The 23,417-nt window shown below is 33.3% G+C and overlaps 1 protein-coding gene across 12 annotated transcripts in view; it reads left to right on the top strand.

Moving 5' to 3' along the window:
- PHF14 (PHD finger protein 14) overlaps positions 1–23,417 on the top strand; it is a 232,999-nt gene that overhangs the window by 63,695 nt on the left and 145,887 nt on the right. For all 12 annotated transcript variants that reach the window (XR_013356837.1, XR_013356839.1, XR_013356838.1 and 9 more), the window contains exons 8-14: positions 1,349–1,495; positions 2,141–2,411; positions 2,720–2,826; positions 5,182–5,277; positions 7,092–7,195; positions 9,116–9,247; positions 19,825–19,993. Coding sequence is in view for 7 of the 12 variants with exons in the window: in XM_077856746.1 (XP_077712872.1) it covers positions 1,349–1,495; positions 2,141–2,411; positions 2,720–2,826; positions 5,182–5,277; positions 7,092–7,195; positions 9,116–9,247; positions 19,825–19,993 (1,026 nt within the window). In the remaining 5 variants the exon portion in view is untranslated. The remainder of the gene's footprint in view (positions 1–1,348; positions 1,496–2,140; positions 2,412–2,719; positions 2,827–5,181; positions 5,278–7,091; positions 7,196–9,115; positions 9,248–19,824; positions 19,994–23,417) is intronic.

The following is a 23,417-nucleotide window of genomic DNA, read 5'->3' as shown; positions in this document are numbered from 1 at the left end:
CAACTTGTTCAAAGCTGCAAAACCAGTAAATTTTGGAGCTGGCCCAAGATCTATGTTTAGGCTTTTGTATTTCCAAATTCTATAATGTTATTCACAGTACTGTATTGTGACATCTGTGGATATCACACTACAGAATTGAATAATGTATTTTTTTATGTTACGGATACCTTACATTTATATTGTTGCTGTTGCTGTTATTGTTATTATTTCCCTTTCTTTTCTTTCTAATTTGCTTCTTTTTTAGGGTCATCATCTCTCTTTGGGTTGTAAGACCCCACCTTAACATAACTTATATAAAAACTGTACAGAGAGCTTATCTTTATTTCTCTTCCTTAGGACAGATTTTTTTTTAATTTTTATTTTTTAAAATTTTTTAATTTTTTAATTTTTTAAAGATTTTATTTGTTTATTAATGAGAAACACACAGAGAAAGGCAGAGACAGAGGCAGAAGGAGAAGCAGTTTCCTTGCAGGGAGCACGATGTGGAACTTGATCCCAGAATTTCGGGATCACAACCCGAGCCAAAGACAGATACTCAACCACTGGGCCACCCACGCCACCCCACCTTAGAGCAGATCTAAAGAATGAATGTAGATTACATGTTTTGGTTAAATATTTATTTACAAATTATTTTTGGTTTTGATAGAGTAAATTTTCTCTTTTTTTCTTTCTTTCTCTTTTCTCTTTTTCATTTCTCTTTCTTTTCTTTTTCTCTTCTTTTCTTTCTCCCTACTTTTTATGAATAAAAAATGTACCCATTAGGTTAGTATTTTGAGAGATGGCTGTGAGAGAGCTGTGTTTTCCATTTGAAGTGTATTAAAGGTGATACCTAATGTGTTCAATTGACAGGTCTGGCTTTCTTAATCCATTTTTATCTTGGGTTGAATATGTCCCTGCATTGCTAACCAGTTAACAATGTTCCACTTATCTGTGGTTGCTAGTCCTGTGTTTTCTGGGTATATTGTCTTGTATTATTAATCTGTGTATGCATAATATTTAATGATGGCTTCAATCCAAGAGTATTAAAATCTTTTTGTTTTAAATGGTGATTACTATTTTTTTTAGGTGCACAAGTTACCTAATACAATATGTAGGATTTGATTTCAGTATTTTTAAATCTATAAGGCCCTTTAAATTTAAGGAAAAAAGTGTTAATTTGAAGTTGATATACAAGATAAGTTTCAAAGCAGCAAATTTTATCATTATGGGTAAAAATTACTTTTGTAATTTATTTTAGAAATAATCCACACTGTAGGAGATTCTTCAAAAAGGAAATATTTTCTCTTAGGTTGTTTATTACTTGTTGGAGTAAAAATGTTCACTCCCCTCCTTCTGTTTTTTGGTATAGGATATAGCAGATCCATTTTTTGCTTATTGTAAGCAGCATGCAGATAGGTTAGACAGAAAGTGGAAGAGAAAAAACTACTTGGCTCTACAGTCCTATTGTAAAATGTCTTTGCAAGAGAGGGAGAAGCAACTGTCACCAGAAGCACAGGTATGGAATTTATGCCCAAATTTGTGTTTTTTCTTTCAAGGTTATGGATTTCAGATTTCATGTGTGCATGCCAATGATATGTGAAGTATAATTATGAAATTTGCTTAGTTACCTAGGAAGTAGATTGTCATTACGGTAAATGGTGAATGTATTTTGTAGCTGATGAGTACTCCTCATCTAGTAAACATAGCAGCCTTTTATGAAGCATATTTCCAAATACATTGAAAAATGTGGCTTAGAGGAAATTATTCTATCAGTGCAGTGGGTTGACCATATTTTTTCAGTCTGTTTCAATATTTATGTAAAGGATCTGATCAGTTTGTCCATCTTTTAGAATGTATTTCTATGTAAATTAAGTGAATTCATAGAGACTTAACAGTTACTGAGAAGAGAAACTTCAGTTTAATCAAATTAGTTTCTGACAACTCTGATCATAGATTAGGACATAGAAGAGTTAGTAGGGGTAGACCTACTTTATTGTAACCCAAGAATAATACAGTATATCTTAATTACTGTGGATAGATATAATTTGCCTTGATATAGGAAATTCTGGTTATCTTTTCTTTCTCTAAGCGTGCAAGTAGAAATCATAAGGAATATGTTAGATTTTAATATTTTAAAAATTTGTATGCATTTCTTTTATAGGCAAGGATCAATGCCCGGCTTCAGCAGTATCGTGCCAAAGCAGAACTAGCTCGATCTACCAGACCCCAGGCCTGGGTTCCAAGGGAAAAATTGCCCAGACCACTCACTAGCAGTGCTTCAGCCATTCGTAAACTGATGCGGAAAGCAGAGCTAATGGGGATCAGTACAGATATCTTTCCAGTGGACAATTCAGATACTAGTTCTAGTGTGGATGGAAGGAGAAAGCATAAGCAACCTGCTCTCACTGCTGATTTTGTGAATTATTACTTTGGTCAGTATAGACACTAATGTATGCACATTGTCAATGAGCAAAGTGGTATTGAAAATGTTTGATAGTCTGTCAGTTTTTGAAATTTATTTATTATTACATATGTTAAGTAAAATTAGCATGTTTATTTTCCTAGTAAGTTGTGTGTTGTTATAAAATGCTGATTTTATGTATTTGTGAATAGGGTTAAAAGTACTGTAAACAATGTAAGATTATCCATGTCGTCATCTTTATGGCTAGCTTCTTTTGTGTGTTTTGTATATCAGCTTTTATTTTCTACTAAAGTAAAATTGGATATTTAATTTAAATAGAGAGAAATATGCGCATGATTCAAATTCAGGAAAATATGGCCGAACAAAAGAATATAAAGGATAAATTAGAGAATGAACAGGAAAAACTCCATGTGGAATATAATAAGGTAAGTTGGGTAATCAAAATAATGCTCTATTGATGATGTCATTTGTGATTTTAGAGAATTTCTATTTCTGTCTCATTTTGAAATTCTTAAGGAGTTTTTAGACTCTTCTCTACAATTCCTGCTCTTGTCTTCAATATCAGCAGTACACTAAGTGTTTCTTATATGCCAGATAGTTTTGAATATGTTACATATATTAACTCATAGTTTTCACTTCAGTTTTATTTAAAATTTTTTTAAAAAAAATATTTAATTTATTTATTTGAGAGGTAAGAGCATAAGCAGGGTGAGGCACAGAGGGAGAAGCAGACTCCCTGTTGAGCAGAGAGCCTAATGTGGGACTTGATCCCAGGACTCCAGGATTATGACCTGAGCTAAAGGCAATGCTTAACTGACTGAACCCACCAGGCGCCTCTCACTTCGTTTTTATGATATGAGCTATAATTATTGCTCCCATTTTTAGAGGAGAAAACTAATATAATCCAAAAGGTGTGAAGTTGTTTGCCCAGACTCAAGTCATCGAATTGGGGTTTGAGGCCAACCGTTCCTTGTTCCTAACTAGTGTATCATAGAACTTCTCTTTCTAAATTTATACAAAACTTAGAAACTTCCTTTAAATGACTGTTTTTATCTTGAATTGTTTTGTAATGTAACTTTTGATTTAAGAAAAATACCTCCCTATTTATTTATTTATTTTAAATTTCTTTTTATTGGAGTTTAATTTGCCAACATATAGCATAACACCCGGTGCTCATCCCATCAAGTGCTCCCCTCAGTGCCCGTCACCCAGTCACCTCAACCCCCCAACCACCTCCCTTTCCACCACCCCTTGTTCGTTTCCCAGAGTTAGAAGTCTCTCATCTTCTGTCTCCCTCTCTGATATTTCCCACTCATTTTCTCTCCTTTCCCCTTTATTCCCTTTCACTATTTTTTATATTCCCCAAATGAATGAGACCATATAATGTTTGTCCTTCTCTGATTGACTTACTTCACTCAGCATAATATCCTCCAGTTCCACCCACGTCGAAGCAAATGGTGGGTATTTGTCGTTTCTGATGGCTGAGTAATATTCCATTGTATACATAGACCACATCTTCTTTATCCATTCATCTTTCGTTGGACACCGAGGCTCTTCCACAATTTGGCTATTGTGGACATTGCTGCTAGAAACATCGGGGTGCAGGTGTCCTGGCGTTTCACTGCATCTGTATCTTTGTGGTAAATCCCCAGCAGTGCAATTGCTGGGTCATAGGGCAGCTCTATTTTTAATTCTTTGAGGAACCTCCACACTGTTTTCCAGAGTGGCTGTGCCAGTTCCCATTCCCACCAACAGTGCAAGAGGGTTCCCTTTCTCCACATCCTCTCCAACATTTGTTGTTTCCTGTCTTGTTAATTTTCCCCATTCTCACTGGTGTGAGGTGGTATCGCACTGTAGTTTTGATTTGTATTTCCCTGATGGCAAGTGATGCGGAGCATTTTCTCATATGCTTGTTGGCCATGTGTAGGTCTTCCTCTGAGAGATTTCTGTTCATGTCTTTTGCCCATTTCATGATTGGATTGTTTGTTTCTTTGCTGTTGAGTTTAATCAGTTCTTTATAGATCTTGGATACTAGCCCTTTACTGATAGGTCATTTGCAAATATCTTCTCCCATTCTGTAGGTTGTCTTTTAGTTTTGTTGACTGTTTCTTTTGCTGTGCAGAAGCTTCTTATCTTGATGAAGTCCCAATTTAAATTTCCATTCTATCTCTTCATTTGTAATGATGAGGGAGATCAAAAGAAATACCCTATAAAAGCAAAGGTGGCTAAAATTCTGGGCAATAAGTAGCACAAGCATATAAAACTGACATTGACTTATTATTAGAGAATGTTTTAAATGATAAAAAATTAATAAGAGATATATTTCCAATATCAGCCACACTGTAGTGAAAGAAAAACAGTACTGGGATTATATTTCAGAAGACCTGGGGATTCTTCTTGCTCATTGTATGATCTTTGCTAAGTTCACAGACCATCTATGATCCTTAATTTTCTCATTGGTAAAATAGTGGAAATGCATCTTGATAGACTCAAGGATTAATTAGCAGAATGTGTATGAAATTATGTAGAAAACTTATAATGGAATGATAAATATAGATATTATCAGGAAAAATGCTAACATAAAACAAAATGCTTAAATCTTATTGAAGCCACTTATTAAAAATTGGATAGCCTTATCTCAGGTATTGTGACTTAAATATATTAAAAATATGGACTATCAATACAAATACTCTTGGATACTTATTGATAAATTATTTAAATTTTCCCATGTTTTACTTTATATTTTAATGGTTTACTAATTTGGATTATTTACATTGTAGCTATGTGAATCTTTAGAAGAACTACAAAACCTGAATGGAAAACTTCGAAGTGAAGGGCAAGGAATATGGGCCTTACTAGGCAGAATCACAGGGCAGGTTAGTTTCTTTCCAATTGCTATTTCCTATGCTTATTTTCTTTATTATTTTCAAAGACCAGATTTCTGATACAACTTTTCTAACTAAAAAATTTTGTCTGATTAATCAGAGCCAACTAATCCTCTGGGGTAATGATAAATGCCTGAAATACATCTAGAGCATTGGAAGTGCCTGCTGAGAACCTGTAGCTTAATTTGGTTGTGTCAACAGCTTATTTGCAAAATTTTTTCATTGGCTCTAACTGATTGACCTGTCATTTGTGGTGAACTTAAGATTTGAAGCATGAGTTAATCCTACCAAATTTTTCTTATCTCTAATTTAGCAGTTAGATTTTTTTTTTCCTATCCTGTTCTTGCATTACATTTCGTTCTTTTTTTCCAGATGTAAAATTTAAAAGGCAAACTAGAGAGATTCGTTTTTGTGTTGATTTGGTTTTGAGCTATGTAAGAGATAATGGGTTTTGAAACTTTAATGTTAAAGTGTAGTTTCTCACCTTCAGTAGATGTCATTGTAGTAATGAAGAAATTACTACTTGAACATTTTTAGCCTGTTAATGTTCTTGGTATTGAAAAGAAGAATCATTTGCCAAGTAGATTTCTTTGAATAGAATACTGTGTATATAATTCATAAATTAAAAATTTATTCAAATAATAGTTTCGTTTTAAAAGGATGATGGAGACTCACTGTAGTCCTTTCGCAATGAAAATAGTCTTATTGTGAAGGAGGGTTATCAAAGGAGATATTTTTTCATTGTACTTGTTTCAGAAGTTTATAAAAGGTCAAGTTTATCATACAATTTGTGTAGAGTTAATATTTTAGAAAGTAATAACATACTGATAAGTATTGTGGTATGCCAGCTTTGAAGGTGCTTACTTTTGTGGAGAGGAAGTATGTGGCTTGTGTTATAATGAGTAACAATTTAAGAGGTGACAATGAGGAGTCACCTATGGTGAATTGACCTTTCTTCCTATTGATAGATTGTTGATGGATTTTTGGAAGATTATGGCATTTTATATTTAGAGAACTTAATTTAACATTGAGTATAAGACTGTGATTAGTTTATTTGCCAAGCCAGCATTATCTTTTGGCTTGCTTTGCAAGATAGTCTCATAAGAATCTCCTACTTAGTGTAAAACATTATCTACCATAAAAGGGCATTTTTATTTATTAAATGATTTTTAACAGAAGTTCACAAATTTCCTTGTGCAAATGCAAAATAACACAGAAATAGAATTCATTTGTACCACTTGCATGACACTTATTTCTAGTTGGTTGAACAGATGCCGGCCCACCGGGCCACTGAGAAATGAGTTTGATAGATGGTTGCTGTCTCAGAAGCCAGCATACTACAGATTAGTAGAAAACCAAAAAGAATCTCATTCACTTTGTGGAGAGTTTGGTCCAATAAGATAATTTTTCTAATTAACCTATGGAGCACCAATGTAGCTGGGATGTTAAGGAAAATAAACGGCTTCAATATTCTTTTTGTCAATTGTATTGTGTGTGTGTGTTTTTTTAAGCTCTTAAATGCTTGTCCTTGTCTTTCACTTTTAAAAGCTAAAGTAGAAGTTTAATTTTCATGATGTTTTAGTATTTCACTGAAAATTGATGGAAGTATGTAATTATGGGTTTCTAATGGAAATAACTGCAAGACAGAAACTCATTTTAATTCTTTTTGCTGGTGTAATAGCTGGTAAAACATTTCTCCCTCACAATTCTAGCATACTTAGTTAACTTGAGTGGCAAATAGAGGAGAATGTTGCTTTATATTTTTTCTTTAAAACAAAATAAACTGCATTTGTTCAAATCAATAGAAGTTGAACATACCGGCAATTTTGCGAGCACCCAAGGAAAGAAAACCAAGTAAAAAAGAAGGAGGCACACAAAAGACATCTATTCTTCCTGCAGTACTTTATAGGCAAGTAATAAAATGATAACAGATTGATATTGTATATTTTTAAACTCATACCTTTAATAACAAGATGCTTCAAATAGTTGTGAATGAATTAGTCCATGCCAGAACTTACGTTAAATGCATTTGAAATTCATTTTATGAATATCTTCATTAAAGATGCTTTTTAGGTTGAATGACAGAAGAGATTTTGCTCCTCTTTTAATAATAAGATAAATTACTTATATCCTTTAAATAGGTGGAAATATATATCCAAAAGTTCTGTGGAAAGTGAACAGTCAGTCTTCTTTGGGAAATTGAAAACTGACTTTAAATAATGTAGATGATCATGTTCTTAAATAATTAATATATCATATTAATGTGCACTGATATTTTATTTTACTTTAATGAATTTTGAGCTTTGCATGTGTTTTTAGGTAGTGATAGGTATCATATACAGTCTCAATTACTGCTTTTTTGTACAGTGGTGGATAATAAAGATAATTTCTTGATTTGAATCTGTCCATTTTTTTTTCTGTGCTTAGTTATAATAATTTTATTTCCAGAAGTATTTTTGTTTTTTACTTTCTGTCTCAAGAGTTTATAGTGTCACCATTATATAATAATTTTACATAGCCAAGACTTCTTTCCATATATGAATAGGGTAGGATCTTTTTTAATGTAATTGATCATGTTAAGTGGAGAAAATTAGAAGATGCTAGTGTGTATATATATATATATATATGTACATGTATGTATATACACACACACAAGTGTGTATATTCACATGCATACCTATATATGCTATGTAAATACACAAGTATTCTTCCCACAACTTCTTCCTTTCTCAGAAGTAGCAACAATATCAATCTCTAATTACTTTCCATTCTTAGTTGGAAGCTCCCTCCAATATGTAATACTAAATGACTTCCTTGAATAGTTGGAAAAGCCTGCTAGTATTTTAGCGTACAGCATGAAGACTAGTACATTCTCAGTCCAGTTTTTCCAAACAAAATTGGTTCATTTGGGACCATCACTTATATCACAGTGCTTATGACTTATCAATACAGTTCATTTTTGTTTCAAAAGTATTTAAGTGATTTTTCCTTTTTTACTCTGAGCAGTGAGACCAAGTACTAGTTGTTGTTGTTGAATTTATGTGATTTTTTTTCTAGGATAATTTAAAAACTCAAATATCATTGTTTTTGTACATGGATGGATGGCTCTTAAAGATTCTCGACAACTTTTCCTTCACTCTTTATGTTCCCAATATAAAACTCCTAGATTTTTAGGTCATGGTCCTTGTGCCCTCAGGGGTAGTTAAGTTGCCTTTTGCACAAGAAAAATTGGATTCCTTGAAAACAAACAAAAATCAAGTAACAATAACAATAATAGTAAAATGCCCCATTCTTTGTAATAAATATCAGTTGGTATATTTTTAAGACTTAAAGTCAGATTTTGAAAAGATACTTATTTATAAATGTAGCTTGTTTACATGTTCAAGATTCTTTGGAAGGTTTATAATTAATGGTAGAAAATAAACTGAATTTTTTTTTTGTAATTTTAAAGAAGTACAATTTGGAAAAGTTTTTTGCTTAATAATTTAGAGAAAAATTAAGTTAATATTAAATGAGTTTTAATTGATAATTGAAATTAAGATAGTGATGATGTTGAGAATACTATCTTAGATATGCCTTTCTCTGAAAGGTTTGACTCCAGAGCAATATTTATACTAGATCTGGCTATTTTTGTAGCCTCAAAAATATTTAGAACTAATAATATTTAGAACTAGTATTGATGTTATAAAAGGGCGTGTTATGAAAAAACGTTTAACAGAAGAAATTTTAAGTTAAGGTGATATTTTGAAATTTTAAAAATATATTATGAATAACTGTCTCACTAAGATAATTAATATTCTAATGCTTTATTTGCTGCCTTTATTCAAAGTTGTGGAATTTGTAAGAAGAACCATGATCAACATCTTCTTTTATTATGTGATACCTGTAAACTCCATTATCACCTGGGATGTCTAGACCCTCCTCTTACGAGAATGCCAAGAAAGACCAAGAACAGTTATTGGTAAGTAAAATGAAAGATATTTTAGTGTTAGAACTAGTTTGCTCTCTGTTTCAACAGTGTAAGATGAAGTGTTACATTGTATTGCTTCACAGTAAAGTTCTTAGGACATTTTTAATTGATATTTTTATAAATATTTTTCTAATTTTGTTGAAGTATAATTGACAATTAAAAATCATATATACTTACGGTATACAACTTAATGATTTGAGATATATATATATATATACACATTGTGAAGTAATCACAGTAATCAAGCTAATTAACATATCCATGACTTCACATAGTTTTCATTTTCTTTATTTGTGATGAGAGCACTTTAGTCATAAATATTTACTATAATATATGAATAAACCTGTAATAGCTTTTTTTGAGATAGGAATTTTTACTTTATCAGGAATTTGCCTCCATATTCATACTTTTATTTGCAATTTAACATTTTTAATTAGTTTCACCAAGGCTTTACTTTTGGTATTTTTCGTTTGTGTTAGTTATATTTAACTGTTTTTTGCAAATCTAGAAACATTTGGCATACGTTTCTAAATTTTTTTCATTAGCATGTGTATTACATTAGTAATAGTAGAGAGAGAAAGAGAGAGAGCGAGAGAGAGAGAAAGGCAGAGACACAGGCAGAGGGAGAAGTAGGCTCCATGCTGGGAGCCCGACATGGGACTGGATCCCAGGTCTTCAGGATCATGCCCTAGGCCGAAGGTGGTGCTAAACTGCTGAACCACCCGGGCTGCCCCCTTTCTAGTTTTAGAAAAGAGTAAACCCCAGGTTCTTAAAATGGTAATTTATACGTAAAGCTATGTGTTTGTCAAACACATTAAGCATGTTTTCTGACCTCATTGTTTTATCTTGTAAAGCATTCTCTGTTCGTTTTATTAGGCAGCTCACGTTCTTCACCATTTTCACAGAATTGCTTTTTCATAGTGTTTTTTTTTTTTTTTATCAGTTCGTCTTGAGACAGCCCTACCAGTCTGCTCTTTACAAGTATAATGGAGTGTGTGTGCGTGTGTGTATACTTTTTTTTTTTTTTTTTGATATTATTTGCTTTTGAAACCAGAATTTACTAAGAAAATGCTGTGGGTTATTAGAATGCCAGCAGTGTTAGTAAGCATCCTAGGTGTTTTTTTTCTTTTTTAAGATTTATTTATTTGAGAGAGAGAGAGTGAGCATGTTGCATGCACAGCTTGGGGGAGGGGCAGAAGGAGAAGGAAAGAGTCTTTAAGCAGACTCTGTTGGCATTTGGAGCTCAATGCAGTACTTGATCCTATGACCCTGAGATCACAACCTCAGCTGAAACCATGAGTCAGACTCCCAACCAGCTGTGCTAGCCAGGTGCCCTACATACAGTTGGGTAAAAAAGCCAGTTTGGTAGTCTCCAGGGCCAGGGTGCTTTGTCATGATCTTTGACATGGAGATATGCAGTTCTCTCCTTAAATGAGATTATGAACTTTTCTAATATTGCTCTTCCTACAGAGCTCCGATTTCCAGTATGTAAATTCCTGGAAGAACTTCACATGAACTGTCTTGCCTGGAATGTTTCAGGGAAAGCACACCTCAAAAGACCTAAAACCACTTAGGGTCCTGTACATTGGCTATAGTGTTTTATTTTATTTATTTATTTATTTATTTATTTTAATTTTTTTATTTATTTATGATAGTCACAGAGAGAGAGAGAGAGAGAGAGAGGCAGAGACACAGGCAGAGGGAGAAGCAGGCTCCATGCACCGGGAGCCCGACGTGGGATTCGATCCCGGGTCTCCAGGATCGCGCCCTGGGCCAAAGGCAGGCGCCAAACCGCTACGCCACCCAGGGATCCCCGGCTATAGTGTTTTAAAATAAAAGAAGTTAATACTGTGGCAAAGTGAAGTCTTTAGTATCTTGATTAGAATTCTTTTGACCTCTCAAATCAACTTAGTTTTGCTTAGCAGTTAATTGAATATATTAGTTTTAGAGTAAGTTTTATAGAATTATAGTTTTCTTTAGTGTATCTCAAATGTGAGAGACACTTTTTGCTTTTTAACATTTTCAGCTTATTTTTGAAGTTAAAGATAATAAATACTAAAGCAATTTCACTTCCCAATTATTTTATGTTACCTGTGCTCTTTGCCTAAGTCTATTATATATGTATGGTAGAAAAACTGTAATGGTGTGCTACTATGTATCTTTTCCCCATTCTGCATTCTCTGATGCCATGTTGGTAATTTGAAATTGATTATGGTTAGTAGTAGTCATACTGCAGAAATTGGCAAATGCTACACAACTTTTTCCCATAGATGGTTAGGTGTTAGATATTTACTAGCACACCACTGCCTAACCTCTGCTTAGTTTCCATTTAGTTCTTCTCAGTCTTTTTCTTAGGAAAAGAGATCTTAGAAAGGTCCTTTCCTCTGAGGGAAAAGGCTCGTGGATCCTTATCTCTTGACTGGGCCTGTTATTGACTTATATTTATACAGAGCCTACTGGCACACATTTCTGAATGTCACCAGTTACTCCTTTTGCTGTCTGTATGCTATGTGCATGTTCTGCTTGATAGAACATTCTAAGCACCTCCTGTCCAGCCTTTTTTTTTTCTCCCCAGTATCAGCACTGCTTTTGGGAGATACTGGTTTGAGATCTGGTTGCTTTCTGTTTCGTCTATACCATAATAGTTTACTGCTTATTTTGGACTGATATAAAACATGACAGGAAAGATATGAGACAGGAAAGAATAAAGATGCAGAAGTAGTTATTGATGGAGAGTAGGGAGGTTGAGTAAGTTCACATCAGACAAGCTCTGACTTTTCAGTGAAATGGAAGTAGTTTGTGGAAAGGGTGGGATGGTGATGGGGGCTTAAGAAGATAGGACATAGTTTCCAGTACTTACTATGGAAAAAAAAAAATCATGGATGACTTGCTGAGGCTATATGCCAAGAATGTTTGGTAAATTAGTTTAATAAATGTGATTAATTTTTCTTCAATAGTTCTTAGTCCAAGAGCAGGAAAGGGAAAAATCCAGGGACTTCTTAGGTTGAATTAAGAATGGGCAAATCAGGGACATCTGGGTGGCTCATGGTTGAGTGTCTGCCTTCAGCTCAAGGCATGATCCTGGAGTCCTGGGATCGAGTCCCACATTGGGCCCCCTGCATGGAACCTGCTTCTCCCTTTGCCTATGTCTCTGCTTCTCTTTCTGTCTCTGTCTTTCATGAATAAATACATAGAATCTTTTTTTAAAAATGGGCAAATCAGATTAGAATGCTAGGTGTGTGAGAAATTTGGCAAGGGATAGGCTAGTGAAGGTATAATCTAGGCTTCATTTTGCTTGTACTTACTCCTCTTGTTTGAACTGTATTTTTTCTTAGTTTATGTTATTTTGGTTTGTTTATTTTTAATATATGATGTTGCACACTGCCTTACATTCTTCTAAGACAAGCTTGATAGTGTATAAATAAATAGTAAGGGTTTGGTTTATTAGAGTAGCTCAAATAAGAAATAATTCTTTTAATTTTTGAGAATTCTTATGTTTCCATCACCCATCTGATCAGAATTTGTCTTGCCTTTTCTAATTAGAGAATATTCTGAAAAAAACCACAATTATTCTGAAGAGTATTATTTGACAGATAATTGAGTGATATTTATTATTCCTTTATTCTTTGGAAATACCTTGGTTTATTCTTTTAAGATAAAAGAAAATCTATAGCACAAATCCTTCAGTAAATAATTTACAAGTTTCTTCCCCTGTTTTTCTTAATAATTTATTCTCCCCTTCCTCCATGAATTCTTTTTCATTTTATTGAGACATAATTGACATATAACCTTGTATTACTTTTAGGTGTAAAACATAATGATTTGATAAATGTATCTATTGTGAAATGATTATCACAGTAAGTTAACATCCATAGCAACCCATAGTTAAATTTTTTTTTTTTTTTCTTATAATAAGGACTTTTAAGATCTAGTCTCTTAGGGAAGCCTGGGTGGCTTAGTTGGTTAAGTGGCCAACTCTTGATTTCATTCAGGTCATGATTTCAGGTCCTGGGATGGAGCCCCAGGTATGGCTCCATACTCAGTGTGGACTTGGCTTGCTTGTGCCACTCCTATGGCACAAGCACAGTGTACCCTTGCTTGCATTCTCTCTTTCTCTCTCAGATAGATAAAATCTTTAAGAATTCTCTTAACAACTTTCAAGAACACTATACAGTATTATTAACTGTAGTCACTATGTTGTGTGGTACATCCCCAGGATTTATTTATTTTCTTCTTTATTTTTGAGAGAGAGAGTGGGAGAAGGGGCAGAGGGAGAGGGAGAGAGAGAGAAACTTAAGCAGGCTCCACGCCCAGTGCAGAGCCCGCTTTGGAGCTCCATCTCACAACCCTGAGATCATGACTTGAGCTGAAATCAAGAACTGGGTGCTTAACTGACTGAGGCACCCAGGCACCCCTCCCTTTTTAAATTATTTATTTTTAAGGACATATTTATGTTTTAACTGGAAGTTCATAACTTTTGATCACCTTCACCCCTTTTGCATCACCACCCATCCACCCTCCACCTCCCCCACTCTGGCCTCTGGCCACCACCAATTTCTACTCTATATTATTTATAAATTTGTGGGTTAAAAAAATACTCCACATATAAGTGAGATCATTGAATATTCACTTTTGACTTGTTTAGCATAAGTCCTTCGAGGTCCATCCATGCTGTTACAGATGGCTAGTATTTCCTTCTTTTTATGGCTGAATAATATTCCATTATATATCTATACCACATTTTCTTTATTAATTCATTGATGGACACAGGATATTTCCATGTTTTTGCTATTATAAATAATGATGCATGAACATGGGGGTATAGATATCTTTTCAAGCAAGTGATTTTTGTTTCCTTTGGATGTATACTCAGAAGTGGAATTGTTGGATCATATGGTAGTTCTATTTTTAATCTTTTTGTTTTATAAGATTTATTTTTTTTAGAGAGAGAGACGCAAGTGGATGGAGGGGTAGAGGGAGAGAAGGAATCCCAAGCAGACTCTGTGCTGAGCTCAGAGCCTGACTTGGAGCTGAACCCATGACCCAGAGATCATGACCCAAACCAAAACTAAGAGTCAGATGCCCAACCAACTAAGCCACGCAGCTGTGCCCTATTTTTAATTTTTTTGAAGAACTTCCACGGTAGTTTTCATAGTGGCTACACATTTCCTGCCAACAGCGTATGAGCATTCCCTTTTTTCTGCATCTTCTCCAACAATTGTTGTTTCTTGTCTTTTTGATGACAGCCATTCTGATGGGTTTGAGATGATATCTCATTGTGGTTTTGATTTGTATTTCACTAATTACGTTTTATATGGGGACCTATGAAGATTTTCCTTTAAAAAGAGGGAAAACATGGAAAAAACTTATAGATAAGGAAGAAAAAAAACAGACTGTTATGGAATCTTTGAAGACTGAAAGAAGTAATTTATAAAGAAAAAAAAGCAAAACATGAATTATATATAATATTTGAGAGATATAGTATCATTGAATTTATTACATTTAAAGATTCATAAAATCCTTTTTTTCTCTAACATATGCAGGTAAAATTTTCTATAAACTGAATTAGTATTCCTCCTTGTCTTAGCATTATTATGCAATGGAATTGTTTTTCTTTAGCAATTGAAAAACTTTAAACCTGCTTGTGCACATAAGATGCAATGTATGGTGTAGGAGATGAAGAAGGTATAGCAAATGAGAAAAACATCTTTTGCATAAGTTCCTGATGAGAATTTTTATTACTAATACTTTAAAAATTCCTTTTTAATTAATTGAATATTTTGATTACTTAAGATTATTTTTAACATTTTGTGTGATAATTATAAATTAATAGGATTCTGTTCCCTTAGTAGCCTATGTTAAGTAAAAAATACACAAGATTAAATATACAGGATAGCAGCTTAGTGGGTTATTAGAAGAAGCCAGGTGAAGCCACATTAGGAAAGATATTTTTGATTTCACTCCTAAACATTACTTAATCCTACTGAATTGAACAAGCCATAGCTTTATCCTAAATTATTGTGCCTAGCACCTTGTGTACTGATTAATGTAATAGAGATGCTTTTTCATATCTTAAATGGCACATAAAAGATAGAGACTAGAGTACTTAATAGATTGTTGAAAAAGTTTTAAGTAGTGTGTCCCATCTGTATGGACTTTGTACTGTAACTGTCACATGGCAGTTGTTTTGAAACAAATAGATGCATTTCTGTATTGTTGGTAACATTTTGTTTGGATTTTTTGCTTGTTCAGTGTTTTGTGGAGTTTAGGGAATAACAATTCTACTGTCACCTAAATGTATTATATTACTTTTGGTGGGGATGAGAATGAACATGAGAAATTAGAGAATATCATGACAAGGGTTATTGTTACAAAATGAGAAACAAAAGGAAAGAAAAAAATTAGTGAAAAAAAAAAGCCAAAACAGTAATTCCTAAAAAGATACTTGTTTCTATATCCCAAATGAATTGGAACTGGGAGCGACTGGGTGCCTTAGTCTGTTAAGCATCTGCCTTTGGCTCAGGTCATGATCCCAAGAGTCCTAGGATTGAGCCCAACATTTGGCTCCTTGCTCAGCAGGGAGCCTGCTTTTCCCTCTCCCTCTGCCACTCCCCCTTCTTGTGTGCGATCTCTCTGTTAAATAAATTAATAAAATCTTTTAAAAAATGAATTAGAACTAAGAAATATTACATTTTACTTCAACTGATAGAAATGATGATAATATTAAGGTTATGATCTGTAAAGACAAGGAATTATTCCTTTTCTGTGATATAATTTGATATCTTTCTATTGGCATTTCTGTTTTGATGTTTGTTGTATTTGTTATTATTCACTAACAATATCTAACATTTGTGGGGTTTTCACAATTTAGGATTGCCAATAGGTTGTTTCAAAATATACTCATTATTTCGATTAGGAATACGGCTAGGTGTTTACTTCTCATACTAGTTTTATTTTTATTTTTTTTTTTCATACTAGTTTTAATCCTTCATATGGGACAAACAGTAGCAATTTGGTATATTACACTTTATTTGTATTTTAATTTTTTTAAAAAAAGATTTGTACAGAACATGAAAGACTCCTAACTCTGGGAAACGAACTAAGGGTGGTGGAAGGGGAGGTGGGCGGGGGGTGGGGGAGACTGGGTGACAGGCACTGAGGTGGGCACTTGACAGGATGAGCACTGGGTGTTATTCTATATGTTGACAAATTAAACACCAATAAAAAATTTATATATAAAAAAAGATTTATATATATATATATATATTTTAGAGAAGAGAGTGTGCAAGCAGAGGAGGGGGAAGGGCAGAGGGAAAGAATTTTCAAGCAGATTCCTCATTGAGATCAGAGCCCAACATGGCCTCCATCTCACTGCCTATAAGATCACAACCTAGGCTAAAACCAAGAGTTGGACACTCAACTGACCCAGTCACCCAGGCGCCCCTGTATTTAAATTTTGATGACAGTCTATGAATCCAAGGAATAAAGTACTTGGTTGTTCTAGTAATAGACATATAAAAAATTTTAAGTAACACACGATAAATTACTTCCTTGTGTTTTCATTGGTCATATTTTTAGTGTTAAAATTTTTACTCATCAATTTTGCTTAAATAAATCAAAATTTTTAGATATTAAAACTAAAGCCTTAAACATTAGTTTGCATTTTAGCAATTAATGTATATGCCTTAGTAACACAATAGCATGTTGTATTTAACTCTGTTACTGGAGTTCAAAATTTAAAGCTGTCACTTAATAAATATTAGTTTGATAATATTTACTGTATTAAGGAGAGAGAATTGTGAATTTTGATGCAGTATGACTTCAAATGACAAGAAATTTTTGACAATGCTTGGTGAGAGAATTCTAAGATGCATTCAAGGATACTGATATAAACTAAGGGTACTTGTACGTAAACTAAATATCAAACATCATTTTATCTATTATGACCATTTTTATAAAGATAGCACTATAAGTTAGACTTTTAAAGAATTACTTTCTGATCATTCTTTTAAATTTGCAGAAAATGGGGTCCCTGGGTGCCTCAGTTGGTTAAATTTGCAGAAAATGTATTAAAAAACTTTGCTTTTAACAGTTTCTCATGAATTTTTAAATGGGCATTTATAATTGGCAAAATCAAGATTTTAAAAATCTTTTTGTAGACTTTTGCTGTGTTAGCCACTAGGTATGTGTGACTACTTGAATTTAAATTGATTAAAATTAAAATTTAAAAATCGGTTCCTCGGTCATATTAGACATGTTATAATTGCTCCATAGCTATATATAGCTAGTGGCTGCTGTATTGGCTACTGCAGTTATGGATTATTCTAACATAAAGTTCTGTTGGACGATCAGACTGAAGTTTCAGTGTTTAATTCTAATGTCCAAACATTTTATTGTGGTGAAATATGTATAATATAAAATATACCATCTTAATCTTTTTTTTTTAAAGATTTTATTTATTTATTCATGAGAGACACAGAGAGAGGCAGAGACATAGGCAGAGAAGCAGGCTCCATGCAGGGAGCCTGATACGAGACTCAATCTTGGGACTCCAGGATCATGCCCTGGACCGAAGGCAGGTGCTCAACTGCGGAGCCACCCAGGTGTCCCCCATCTTAATCATTTTTAAGTGGTATAGTTCAGTGGTATTACATACGTTAATAATTATTATTGTATTAAATACAATAATAATCTTTCCCTATAGAATTTTTCATCTTGTAAAAATTGAAGCTATCTACATATTAAAAAGTAACTCCCCATTCCTTCCTCCCCTCCAGTCCCTGGCAACCACCATTCCACTTTCTGTCTCTAATTTTAAGTACTCTTAAGTACCTCCTGTAAGTGGAATCATACAGTATTTGTCTTTTTAGTGACTGGCTTCTTTCACTTAGAGTAATGTCTTCAAGTTCATCCATGTCACGGCATATTGCAGAATTTTCTTTTTTTTAGCTGGATAATAGTCCATTGTATGTGTACATATTTTACTTCTCCGTTTATATGTTAGTGGTTACTGGGGTTGCTCCCATAATTAGCTGTTGTGAACCATGCAGTTATGAACTTTGGTATACAGATATTTCTTTGAGAATGGATTATATGGTAATTCTATTTTTAATTTTTTGAGGAACCACCATATTGCTTTCCAAAGCAGCTGTACTGTTTTACATTCCCATCAGCAGTGCACAGTTTTCCAGTTTCTCTATATCTTGCAAACACTATTTTCTGTTTTCATTTTGATAATAGTTATCCTATTGCATGCTAGGTAGTATCTCACTGTGGTTTTGATTTTCATTTTTCTAGTGATTAATAATGTTTAGCATCTTTTCATGTGCTTATTAGTCATCTAAATGCTTTCTGTATCTTATTTATTTATTTGCGCTTTTAAAAGAGTGGAGTGTGAGCCAGTGCAGAGGCTGGGGGAAGGAGAAAGAGAGAATCTTAAGTAGGCGCCATGCTCATTGCAGAGTCTGATGGCAGGGCTGATCTTATGACCCTGAGATCATGATTTGAGCTGAAATCAAGAGTCAGTTGCTTAACTGACTAAACCACCCAGGCACCCCTCTATATCTTATTTAAATCCTTCTTCAACATGAATGTAGACTTAAGAAACAGTTATAGTAATACTAGCTTTTAAGGTATTATTTTTTTTTTAATGTATTAGTCTCTTACATCATGTAAAAAACAAGAAATGGAGTTTCAATCCATTGTTATAATAATACTAGCTTTTATAATTGATCATGTATTAACCTTTGTTGAGATCTTTATTTCTCCAAAATGGACTCTGAGTTACCTAGTGTCCTTTTTTTTTCACCGTGCAAGACTCTCTTGAACATTTCTTGTGGGACGAGTCTGGTGGTATCAAACTCCCCCAGCTTTTGTATGTCTAGGACTAATTTCTCACACACTTTATTTTCTTTTAAAGATTTTTATTTATTTATTCATGAGAGACACACACACACACAGAGGCAGAGATACAGGCTCCTCAATATTTGGAGGACATGGTTGGTTGCCCATTGTGGCTCCTAATAGCTGTATGTAAGTTACTGCAGGAGCATATGCACAGCTGCCTGCCATGAGGCTTGGTTGGAGAATGGGTAGCTGTGACTGCTGAGAGCTGAAAATGACGGAAATTAATGACAGTTTACCTCTGCAAGTCTTTCCTTGCAAGTCCGTAAGCCTTTAGTAGAATCCAGAATTCCAGAATAATTGCATCAAACAGATTCTGCCAATGCTGTCAGTTTCCAGGCGGAGAAACAGATTTCCATTGCTTTGGACTCTGCCATCAGTGCTGCATCTCTTATGTTGGTTCATTTAAACATGTAGCATTATTGCATGTGTGTTTATGATACTTACAGAGACACATGGAATTGCTTTTTATATTTATTATTGTCCTTCTTATAGAAGTGTATGTGCTTTTCTGTACGTAGTCATTGTATATTCTGTGGTCACACATACTTGTGTATATTTTTATATATTTTTCACGTATACCTGAATTTTATTTTAATAGAAACCATAGCTAATGGTAGAAGATAATAATAAATGTATGAACTTATATTTATTTTTTTATGTAGGCAGTGTTCAGAATGTGACCAGGCAGGGAGCAGTGACATGGAAGCAGACATGGCCATGGAAACCTTACCAGATGGGACCAAACGATCAAGGAGGCAGATTAAGGAACCAGTGAAATTTGTTCCACAGGATATGCCTCCAGAACCCAAGAAGATTCCAATAAGAAACACGGTAATTTTTTCCCCATTTATCATAATCATCACAAAATTCTGAGGCCAGAATTTATGAGGTGAGAAAGACAAAGCGTGAACAAATACTCAGGAGTCAAAGAAAGAAACCAGAATATTGCTATTGGTCATTCTTAAGAGATTATTGTTTTACATTATGAAGGACAGCATACATACCTGAGAACTTATGGTTTCTGTGTTCAACTTAAAGCATAATAATAATGAATACCCACTGTCTCCATTGACCTGCTTAAAAAATTGAACACTACCAAAGGCTTTGATGTCCCATGTGAATCCTTGGTAGTCACACTACATCTATCTAGCACAGAGGTCACCTTCATCCTCCATTGTATATTTGTCATTCTCTTCTTCTTCTTTTTTTTTTTTTTTTTAATAATTACTCTCCAGATAATGTGTATTCATAAATAATACATAGTTCTGCAGGTTTTGAATGTTGTACAAATGGAGTCAGACTTTTTCCTTTTGTTATTTGATACTTTAACCAATATTATATTGATTTGACTCATAAATCTGACTCATATGGTCTGTGTAGTTATAATTCATTTATATTCACTAATGTGTGTTTTTTTAAATTAAAAACTATATATTCTGTAAATCATATATTCTGTAGATTGGCAGTTTTGTTTCTATCTTTTTCCCTTTTGTAAACAATTCTGTTTTAAATATTTTTGAAAATGTTTCCTGAAGCATGGTAACAAGGAGGTAGGGTATATATCAAGGTGTTATTTGCTTAGTTTTCGGGTTGTGTATCTTCAGTTTTGCTAGGTATTTCCAGTGTGTTCCAAACCAGTTTACATTCAGAACAATGAATAATCTAACTGTTGCCTCCCAAATTTATTGTGTCCAATATTTTAATGCTTTCCAATGTGATAACATGTAACGGTGTATCATTTTATTTTGCATTTCCTTCAGTACTAACAACCTTGAATAGCTATAAATTTTGGTAAGTTGCATTTTCTCTTCTAGGAAATGTAAATGCCACTCTTTTCTAGTTTTTCTGTGAGATTGTTAGTTTGTCATTAAAATTTTTTTGAGATTAAAGTTTAAGTAGTTTCTTCCAGAGGTCATTTATATTTATTACCTGGGAAGTCTACCAACCTAAGACCATTTTAAATAAATTTGGTGTGTGTGTCTTTTTCCATTATGCAAGTGGTGTGAATTTCTGCCCCAGACTTGTGAAGGCTGGCTTGCAGTTACAAATTCTTAGAGGAGGCATTTTTTTACCTTGAACCACATCAGACTCTTTTCTTTTATTTTTCTTTTTTTCTTATTTTTTTATTTTTTATTTTTTTCACATCAGACTCTTTTCAAAAAATCTGCCTCCCCCCTGAAGGAAATAAAGATATTTTTAGGATTAGTTGTCATCCTTTGTTTTGTTGCCTATTTAATTTTGAAAGTTTTTGCTTTTTTCCTTAAAGTAACAACTTTCTCAAAAAAATCTCTTTAATCTGTAGTAATCATATTTAATCACTTAAGATCTCTTATTTAAGAGAAGTCATCTAGAGTATTTCATTCAGTTTTGGGTTATGGGTTTATTTGAAATTGATGATACAGATGTGGAAATTGTCTCTAAGATAAATTTAAATAGTTGATTTTCAGTGCTCTAAATTGATGACCTTGAAATTGTTTTATTTATAATTCCCCCTAGTTTAAAACATTCTTTAAGGTCTCACAAATATATTAGGTTTATAAATGAACTGAAGAGAATTTTCATTCTTTAAGTAAGGCTGCTTATTTCTATTTCTAATATGTTTTCTGTAACTTTGATGCCAATATCTGCAGCTACTGTGATCTTAAAGAGCAGTTTTTACTTCATGTGTCTATGCTAGCAAAGATTATCCTTTTATGAAACATTTTTTTTCTTTATTGTTTAAAGAAATCTTTAGGACCAGTGTTTTTATCTTAACTTTGAAGTTATATATAGAGGGGAAATTTCATACCTAGTATAATCCCTAGTTTAGTATTACTTAGGATGAAAGAAGATCCCATATTTTTCTAATTTTCTTGTTTGCTCTTCCAGCCTAGAAATAAAAGGAAGCTTTTAAATTTTCTAATTTAGTCCATTTCTTTTTACCTTATTCTTTGTCTCTAGTTTTCTTGTGTGAAAGTCTTAGTCTTCTTGAAGATATGGGTGGGTAAAACAAAAAAGGATTCCATGGCTAGTAATTTTAGGAAATATGGTATGATTATTTTCTCTCTTAAGGGAATTCAAATACATATTGAAGATCTGAGAAGCACTACTGTTTAGAAAAATGATTAACCTTTCCCCCAACTTATCAAAAGCAATGTATTTTAGACTAATTTTTAATTTTACCATAGAGCCCTGGGTACCACCAGCTTTGGAAATGTTCTGGAGTTCTGGAGGCCGTGAATTAACTTGCATCAGGATCATCTACGGTGTTTGTTGGAATCATCCTAGAGCTAATGAGTTAGAATTAGGGGTTGGGTTGAGCAGATTTCTTAGGTGTTATTCTTATGCAGACTAAAGTTTGAAAATAACTATCTAGATAATATTTATGATTATTACTTTTACTCTTTTCCTTCCTTCTTTCCTCCCTTTCCCCCATGAATCCATACAGCAATTCAGAAAACCTTTGATGAGCATGTTCAATTGGTCAGGTACCTGATCGAGGAATGTAAGAATGAGAGATGCAGAAGAGAGTGATTGAATCATCTTGATCTTGATCTTATCATTTAGGCTGAGTTCTTATGGTTACCTTAATTTTTTATCTTATCATTTCTGTTTCAGAGTGGTATTAACATTTTAAAATATTAGCATGGTTAAAAATGAGGTGGTCTACTTTCTTTTCTTAGAATACTGTTAATTATGGGAATCCAGGTACCTAACTGCCAACTCATTTGTATAACCAAGTATCTTTCACAATAAATAACTGATTTATATCTCCCTTTGTTTAATTTTTTAATTGTTGTTCCTAGTATATTCCTACTTATACTTTTTATTTTAGTACATACATTTTGGAATATTCTATTCTTAAGTTTCTTAAAATAATTCTTGCTTTTCTCAGTTTTTATTTTTCCTGCCATTATTGATCAAAGTGTACTTCATTTCACAATAGTCATATTGCTGTATCAGAATTTTAAAGAAAATTTACCTTTGTCACATAGGGAATTCGTGACATATATCCTAAGCTTTTATTTCTCATTTCAAAATAATATTTCACTTAATAAAACTGTTAAAATGATAAATGGTCTGACAACTTTCTATCCATTTCTATTAACTTTAAGTTCCTTTAGGTTATAGTACTAGCACAATTTTTAGAAAAATAGTTTGGGCTGTTTCATGCCAGTAAAAATGATTTTTTTTCTTGTTTCAAAAATTTATTTTGTGAGATATGCGAATTGATATTGTTAGAATAATTGTATTTTTGAAAATTCAGACTTTATGA

Source organism: Canis aureus, chromosome 18 (assembly GCF_053574225.1).
Source record: "Canis aureus isolate CA01 chromosome 18, VMU_Caureus_v.1.0, whole genome shotgun sequence".
Classification (NCBI taxonomy): domain Eukaryota; kingdom Metazoa; phylum Chordata; class Mammalia; order Carnivora; family Canidae; genus Canis; species Canis aureus.
This window is presented reverse-complemented; position numbering and strand designations above follow the sequence as displayed.